This window comes from Spermophilus citellus (assembly GCF_964194105.1).
Source record: "Spermophilus citellus genome assembly, chromosome: 9".
Lineage (NCBI taxonomy): Eukaryota > Metazoa > Chordata > Mammalia > Rodentia > Sciuridae > Spermophilus > Spermophilus citellus.
This window is the reverse complement of record NC_138191.1, coordinates 106,347,752-106,356,645: the sequence shown is the minus strand read 5'-3', so window position 1 is coordinate 106,356,645 and position 8,894 is coordinate 106,347,752. Positions and strand designations below refer to the sequence as shown.

The 8,894-nt window shown below is 41.4% G+C and overlaps 1 protein-coding gene across 3 annotated transcripts in view; it reads left to right on the top strand.

The window, feature by feature from the left end:
• The first annotated feature begins 547 nt into the window (after positions 1-547).
• Positions 548-8,894, top strand: part of KDM4A (lysine demethylase 4A) — a 54,641-nt gene continuing 46,294 nt past the window's right edge. The window contains exons 1-3 of one of the 3 annotated variants that reach the window (XM_081307241.1): positions 548-666; positions 4,240-4,416; positions 7,408-7,583. In XM_081307241.1, the coding sequence (XP_081163367.1) occupies positions 4,279-4,416; positions 7,408-7,583 (314 nt within the window). In that variant the 5' untranslated portion in view covers positions 548-666; positions 4,240-4,278. Of the gene's footprint in view, positions 667-903; positions 964-2,351; positions 2,422-4,239; positions 4,417-7,407; positions 7,584-8,894 lie in introns of those variants that run through there. The other 2 variants (XM_081307242.1, XM_081307243.1) reach the window with 2 other exon arrangements.

The following is an 8,894-nucleotide window of genomic DNA, read 5'->3' as shown; positions in this document are numbered from 1 at the left end:
CCCCAGGACTTCTCCTTCAGGACCGGTCTTGACTCTCCTGTTAGCAAGGGGGTTCGAGGGACTTAGGGCTTTGTTTTTAAAACCAAGACAGTCCGGATAAGCCAGGACAAATTGGTCACCTTCTCAGGACTTCCTGACTTTGCAAGCTGTCCCTAAGGGCCCCGTCACCTTTTCACCGTAGGTTGAGGGGCTGCTCACCCCAAGAAAACTTTGACCCACTCTTGCATTAGAAACATCCTATAATACCCTTGTCGCCTTACCCACCTTCCCCATTTCTGGGTACTCGCCTCTTTCAACCCTGATTAGTTATGGGGGGGACCTAAAGCCGCCTGTGATTGGCCAGCTCCACAATTCAGCTGAGATGCTCAGTGGCCGCGGTCCCGAGTGGCATGGCGTTTCCTCCTGGCAACAGCCGGAGTCAGCGCTCATAGGCTGAGCAGCTTAATATTCTCGGACTCTGAGGAGCCTACAGCGTGTGCTCATTGGTTGTTTGAAGACTTGTGGCCCCCCCTCGGATTGGTTGACTCTGTGGGTGCTGTGCGGCTGCGCAGAAGCCGACTTTTGAGGAGGCGGAGCTTCGTCTTTCGTCCGCTGGCAAAACGGTAGGATTGGCTAGTGGCGACAGCAGAAAACGAGCCTGAGCCCTGTCGGGGCTTTGGGCTTCAGGTGAGAACCATGGGGTTTTGGATTCCTTTAGTTTTGTTGCTGCTGTTGCCGTGACCGTGATCTCTAGTGGGGGAGGGGCAGTGGGGTGGTTCTTTCTGTGGCGCGTGATCGGCACGTTTTTAGGCCAATAGGAGAGGGAGCTTCTAAAATCAGTCCTGAGATTGGCTCTTTCTAATCTCTTGTGGCCAATAGATATCGGGAGAGGGGGGCGGACCCACTGGCCCTTATTTTCTTCTTCCTGCCGCCCGGCCTCACTAACCTAGGCGGCGGGGCCGGGAGGGGCCGTACCTTTAAGCGGTGAGGTTCGGGGACTTTGCGAACGGGGGTTGTCTTTGGAGGGATACCCACGGGAGGGGGTGCGAGGAGAGGGTGCCGAAGTTCGAACTTGTTAGCAACCGCAGCCTTCGTGGAGTGTTTAAGTACCAGGCCTAGTGCTTAGCGTTTCGCTTGCATCATCAGAGTTAATCATAGTAACCCTGCAGGGCAGGGCGTTGGGATCCCCATTTTACAGGTGGAGAAACTGAGAACAAGTCAGTCAACTCACACAGCCAAGGTCACTCAGCTAATGGCAGAGATCGGATCTGTAATCATAGTTTTGACTCTGGAGCCAGTGTTCTTGAATCACCAGGCTTTGTTGCTGGATTCGAGGTGTCAGGGACCCGGAGTTTTCCCTAGGGAATAGACTGGGAAAAGGAATCCCTAAGATTAAAGAAAGGGGATGAACAATTGAGGTGCAGATAAGGATTCAGTTATTTAACAGTTACTAAGTGCCCACTCTGTGCAGTGCATTGTTCTGCCTTCCAGACACACAAAGATGAACGGGGCCTGAGGCAGATGAATTCCCATTAAGATCCCTTTAAGCCCCAGGGGAGGAGCCGCAATCCTGTATTCACATGCTTATGGGCTTTTATATGATTTTCAAAAGTAAAAAAATTGTGGTATTTTTATATATACATATATGTGTGTATTTGTATGTATGTGTATGTATATGTGTGTATATATATATATATATATATATGAGAGATTGTGTGTATGTGTGTATACATATTTTATTTATATAAATAAAGAAAGAAAGGAAAGCCCCCAAATTTATTTGAATTAAGCCTAAGGTTCCTCCACACTTGGATCCACATTTGTCAGTGACAGTCCAGATGGAGATTATGATGTAGGCAGCACAAAGTAATGGAAAGTGCACTGGGAATGGACTGTGGGTAAATTTCCTGGTATGTGAAACAGGGATAACAGTATGCCTGCCATGCAGAATTTATAGGAAATTCATGAAAAGTGCCTGGTCAGAAATGTCTTATTGGGTGGAATGGAAGGAAGCCTTTCAGTTGAAGATAGTAGGGTTCATCTTCTCTCCCACCTTAAAAGTTTTGTTCCATGGTCTCCTCTCAACCTGTTGCTAGCTTGCTGGTAGGTTGGAGGCAGTTTCTTACTATGTAGTTGAACTGCCATTCCTTTATTTATTTATTTATTTATTTATTTATTTATTTTAAAGAGAGAGAGAGAGAGAAATTTTTTTTTTTAATATTTATTTTTTAGTTCTCTGCGGACACAACATCTTTGTTTGTATGTGGTGCTGAGGATCAAACCCGGGCCGCACGCATGCGAGGCGAGCGCGCTACCGCTTGAGCCACATCCCCAGCCCCAGAGAGAGAATTTTTTTAATATTTATTTTTTAGTTCTCGGCGGACACAGCATCTTTGTTGGTATGTGGTGCTGAGGATTGAACCCGGGCTGCACACATGCCAGGCGAGCACGCTACTGCTTGAGCCACATCCCCAGCCCCTGCCATTTATTTAGACCCCTGATTGGAGGGCAGAACTATGGGGTCTTGTGAGGAGGTTCAATTTTACTTCTAAATCGGCTCCTTTTGGCTGGTATGTTTTGTCCCTTTTCAGTTGAGGTCTATTGTGTTACTGAGCAGTGGGGATATAACCACTGAGCTGAACTCCTCATCTAAAAACAAAATATGTATTTTGCTTTTTCCAGTTATGAAGTTTGCTCTGTATTGTTAGTTTATTGCCTGCTTAAATGTTATCCTTTGAGTTTTGTGTGTATAGCAATTGAACTTGTCTCTAGCTTGACTTCATTATGTATTGCTGAAACTGCATTTTGATTTAGATATGAGGCCAACTTTACTATAAGGTTTAAAAATTATAAATGATGCTACTAATACTGTTTAACCCTTAAACTTTGTAATCTTATAGCCAAGTTCACTTTTAGGAATCTAGGATCCTGTTCTAAAGCTGTGCCCTATAAAAGATCCAATAGGTGGCTTTATAAAATCAGATTGTAGGTGTGGTGGCACACTCCTGTAATCCCAGTTACTCAGGAGACTGAGGCAGGAGAATCTAGGTTTAAGGCTAATCTGGACAATTTGGCAGCTTTATCTCCAAAAAAAAAAAAAAAGGAAGTCAAAATAAAGGCTGGTGGTGCTAGGGTTGTGGCTCAGCCATAGAGCAATCGCCTAGTTTGTTTGAGGACCATATAAAAAACAAAATAAAGATATTATGTCCAACTGCAACAACAACAACAAAAAAAAGACTGGGGATGTAGCTCAGTGATAGAGTGCTTGTGTACTATATGCAAGGCCCTGTGTTCAATCCCTAGTATTGCAGGAAAAAAATCAGATTGTACTATATTATGTTTTACTATCTTGAGAAAACATTAGTAAGGTATAAATAAGGGAGTAACTTGAAAACCAACACACCCCCCCAAAAAAAAAAAAAGAATGTGGGCAGGTCAATTGAATTATGTTGTTAAATTGGACCAAGAACCAAATAATTTCCCTTTTAGTTGTAACAATGTCTCTATTTAAGTGAGATTTGAATATATGCAGTTTTGATACATCAGGTTCTTTTAATTTTTTTCTTTTGTGGTTCTGGGGATTGAACCCAGAGCCTTGTGCATGTGAGGTAAGCACTGACCAACCAAGCTATATCCATAGCCCCCTTTAGCCCGAGATCCCCTCCCCCCCCAGATTCTTTTTAAACAAAAGCTTTTTTTTTTTTTTTTTTAAGAGAGTGAGAGAGGGGAGAGAGAGAGAGAGAGAGAGAGAATTTTTTTTTTTTAAAGAGAGTGAGAGAGGAGAGAGAGAGAGAGAGAGAGAGAGAATTTTTTTAATATTTATTTTCTAGTTCTCGGCGGACACAACATCTTTGTTGGTATGTGGTGCTGAGGATCGAACCCGGGCTGCACGCATACCAGGCGAGCGCGCTACCGCTTGAGCCACATCCCCAGCCCAAGAGAGAGAGAATTTTTAATATTTATTTTTTAGTTTTCGGCGGACACAACATCTTTGTTGGTATGTGGTGCTGAAGATCGAACCCGGGGCCAGGCCGCATGCCAGGCGAGCGCTACCACTTGAGCCACATCCCCAGCCCCTAAACAAAAGCTTTCTATTTGTTCAAGTTCATTTAAATAATTCCTACCTAGTGGCAGTTTCCAGGTGTGTGGTCTTAATGATCTTTCAGAATTTCTGCATTATCAGTTAGTATTTTCAGTACTGTCATTCTGAGCATTTAATTTTTACATTTTGAATAATTTTATGCCTTTAATGTACTTCAGATTCCTGACTGACCAAAGTGACTTCAAAAAGGAGGGAAAATGGCTTCTGAATCTGAAACCCTGAATCCAAGTGCTCGGATAATGACCTTTTATCCAACCATGGAAGAATTCCGGAACTTCAGTCGATACATTGCCTACATTGAATCCCAAGGAGCTCATCGTGCTGGACTAGCTAAGGTAAGGAGTAAGATTGTTCAGTGTACCTTTTGTGACATGGTAGCAGTAAAAGTTTTCCTAAAGGAAGGCCAGGCCTGGATCTTACTGAAAGTTGGGCAGGGCAGTGACTTCAGTTTAAGCTGTTTCATTTGCAAGTTAATTTCTGTTGTTAACATTTGAAACACCTTTGTTGTTAGGGGGAGGAATTGCTTGGAATCTTCACATAGGGCAGGTAAAGAGCCAGGGTCTGCTGACCTGGCTTCTCTGCTTCTGTGCTCAAAATGGAGCTGGGTGCTTTAGTGGTTTTTAATATATGACTGTTTATGCTACATTTAATTTCAGTTTCATCCAGAACTCTGATAGTAATTTGGACTTTCATCCAGAGGAGAGAATGTACGTGGCCAGCCAACATGAGTATTCTGATTCTGGTCTTTGCAATTTGAAATTTTTCTGGTTTGTACTTTTCCCTCTGTGAATTGAATCAGTTATTCTTCCCCAGTCAAATCAGCCTTTTATAAATTTGTCAAAATCAAATTTCTAAGTCTGTGAAGATTATATTTCTGGAAGGTTCTTCAAGAAACTGAGAGGGACTCAGTCTCAGGTAGAAACTTTTATGCTGTTTGAATTTCCAATTATGCATATATGTTACTTTTTCAATATAAAAAAAAGAAAGCAAGGACATTGATTAGAAAGCAGAGGACCAGTCTTAGACCTTGCTGCCTCCATAGCTGCTCAAGATAGCTCCATCTTTACTCTTACATGCAGACATGGCTGCTGCTGGGTTTGAATAACGGATAGGAGCCACATGACCTGCAGTACAGCTTTCCAGCATATTAACTTTTTTGGTTATACTTTCTTAGATTTCAAAAAATTACCCCAAAATGCTTGTTATTACAAGTTAAGTAATTCAAAAATACATAAAGAAAAGGTTAATCTCATCTGTCTTCTACAGGACCATCTCCTTAAAGCGATTAGTGTTTTTAGTTCCTTCCACATCTTTATCTGCTTACACAAATAAACTCACATACAGTATTGCATTTTTTGTTTTTAAAAGAGAATGGGCAGCGTGAGGTGGCACATTCCTGGCCTGTAATCTCAACAGCTCAGGAGGCTGAGGCAGGAAAATCTCAAGTTCAAAGCCAGCCTCAGCAATGGTGAGGCACTAAGCAACTGAGTGCCCCTGAGTTCAATCCCCAGTTCCCCTCTCAAAAAAAGACCAAAAAAAAAAAAAGAGAATGGGATCATGCCTTACATATTTCTCTGTTGGTTCATTTTTTTTTAATATTTATTTTTTAGTTTTAGGTGGACACAATATCTTTATTTTATTTTTATGTGGTGTTGAGGATCAAACCCAGTGCCTCGTGCATGCCAGGCGAGTGCGCTACCACTTGAGCCACATCCCCAGCCCCTCATTTTTTTTTTTAATATTTATTTTTTAGTTGTAGTTGGACACAATACCTTTCTTTCTTTCTTTCTTTCTTTATATGTGGTACTGAAGATTGAACCCAGGGCTTTGCATGTGCTAGGTGAGTGCTCTACTGCTGAGTCACAATCCCAGTCCCTCTTTTTTGTTTTTGTTTTTTTTTTTTAAAGAGAGAGAGAGAGAGGAGAGAGAGAGAGAGAATTTTCAACATTTATTTTTTAGTTCTCGGCAGACACAACATCTTTGGTATGTGGTGCTGAGGATCGAACCCGGGCCGCACGCATGCCAGGCGAGCGCCCTACCACTTGAGCCACATCCCCAGCCCCCTCTTTTTTGTTTTTTAACAACATATTCCTCACTTATGGATGAGACTTATTTGTCTTTTTTTCTCATTTAAAAAAAAATATTTTTATTTTTTAGTTATAGGTGGATATAGTGTCTTTAGTTTGCTTTACGTGGTGCTGGGAATCGAACCCAGTGCCTGGCACATGCTAGGTGTGTGCTCTACCTCTGAGCCACGACCCCAGCCCCTCATCTTAATTTATTACTTTTTGGAATAGATAATTCATGGGTGAAAAAAAATGCTAGCAGATAATGTAAATTCTTATGCCGTTTCTTTCTCCATGCTTTTATGTATATCTTCCTGTGTTGTTGTATGCATATTATGGCACACATATATACATGTGTTTGCTTGTTTTGTTCCTTCTTATGTAAAACATAACATGCCATACAGTGTTCCATACCTTAGTTTCTAATTTAACTATTCAAGATTAGCTTGTTTTTTTTTTTTTTGTTTTGTTTTGTTTTGGGGTGGTACTGGAGATTGAACCCAGGGACACATTACCTCTGAAGTATTCCCAGCACTCCCCCACCTGCTTTAAAAAATTTTCTCCCTTAAATAGCTGGGACTGTAGGCATGTACCACAGTGTCTGGCTTCAAGATTGAATATTTAAGAATGTAAGTTTTCTGGGCCTGAGAATGAAGCTCATTGATGAAGTGCTTGCCTAGCATGTGTGAGGCCCTAGGTTTGGGCCCAGAACTGCCAAAAAAGAAAAAAAAAAAACAGACTTTAGGCTTCGTAAATAGACTGCAATCTGGTGTGCAAGAGAAGGAAACTCTATATGAGCATAGAGTTACCCAAATCAAGTAAAAATAATTTTTTTTAAGAGCCCTGAGCTGTTAGATTGAGAAAGGACCAATTTTTCAACCTGATAAGACACCTAGTCTGAGAATAAGAGTCATTGCAACTAGGCAGCTAGTTGATGGCAGAGCTGGGTCAGGGTTAGCATGACAGTGTGTCTTCCTATGTTTGGGTTACTGTCGGTAATTCAGAATCACTTTCTAGTGAAATTGACTGTTTGTGTAGCAGACTAAACACCTGCCAAACTCTTGACTTTTCAGTTTCTTTTAAAGAGAGAGAATTTCAATATTTATTTTTCAGTTTTCGGCGGACACAACATCTTATGTGGTGCTGAGGATCAAACCCGGGCCTCATGCATGCCAGGCAAGCGCGCTACGGCTTGAGCCACATCCCCAGCCCGACTTTTCAGTTTCTTATCTGTCTCCTTTTTTCTTATGTTTCCTGTAGGTTGTTCCTCCAAAAGAGTGGAAGCCACGAGCATCCTATGATGACATTGATGATCTCGTCATCCCTGCACCTATCCAGCAACTGGTAACAGGGCAGTCTGGCCTCTTTACTCAGTACAACATACAGAAGAAAGCCATGACTGTTCGAGAGTTCCGCAAGATTGCCAATAGTGATAAGTGAGTAGAAACACTTCCTCTGTTTTAACATCTAAAACCTATTGTCTCATCCTTATAGTTGTCTCCAAGACTGCTACTGTCATACTGAGGAATAGCTTCCTCAGTTCTAGCTTCTCTCTCCCTTTTTTTGCAGTTTCTGTGTAGTCTAAATCTTTCTACATTCTTGCCTAAGGTGGTCCATTCCCATTGTTTTCCCATTTGAAGTAGAGTAATTTTTTTGGAAGGGGGGTGCTACCGGGGATTGAGCCATATCCCCAGCCCCATTTTGTATTTTATTTAGAGACAGGGTCTCAGTGGGTTGTTTGGCATCTCACCTTTGCTGAGGCTGACTTTGAACTCACAATTCTCCTGGCTCGGCCTCCTGAGCTGGAATTACAGGCATGGCTACCATGCCCAGCTGAAGTAGAATAATTTAAAGATTAAATTTATTTTTTGTGATGCTGAGGATGAAACCCAGTCCTTGCACATGCCAGGCAAGTGCTCTGCTACTGAGCTATAACCCCTACCCTAGAATTATAATAATTTTTTGGATGATACTAAATTGCACAGTTGCAAAAGAAAGTTGGAGGTGATTTGAAAGGTTTGTTTTTTTTTTTTGAGAGGTATATTGATGCCACCTGTTATCAAAAAGTGGGTTTAGTCATTTCAGTTCATTGTGGTATCTTCTGTCTTTAGATATGGGCAGGCTCTTCACTACCTGTTAGCTGCTATCTGATTTCTGTTTTGACAGTAACAGAATGTGAATAAATAATTACTAACCTTATTTTCTGTCATGTAACTTTCTTTATCTGCTCATTCTTGTCTGAAAACGTGTTTGTTTAGTCCTATTGTTTTTAGTTGCTTTTCTCTCTGTTTTTAACATTTAGCTGTCATTTTGTGTCATAATCACAGAAAATATACTTTGTGTTTCCCTCAATTGGCTGTGACTATTTCTTAATCCTTTCTTCTGGTATCTTCTCACTTTGCTCTCCAACCTTGGATTTCCACAAGAGATTCCTTTTCCTTCCTCTTGCTTTATTTCCTGAGCCTTTCTGATTTACTCATGTCTTAATTTCAGCTTGAGTGACAAATGCCTTTGCTGAGATTAAGCCCAGAGCTAAGTTTTTGTTTTATAGTCCTCACTTCTGGAGGTAGCCTTTCATGTTTTTTTTTAATCTCCTCTTTCTCTCATAGCAGGTCTTGCTCTTTCTATTTCTATACTTTGCTTTCTTTTCATTTGGCTTGTCAATACCTTTTTTTTTTTTTTTTTTTTTTTTTTTTTGTACTGGGGATTGAACCCAGGGCTTCCTGCATGCAAGGCAAGCACTCTAC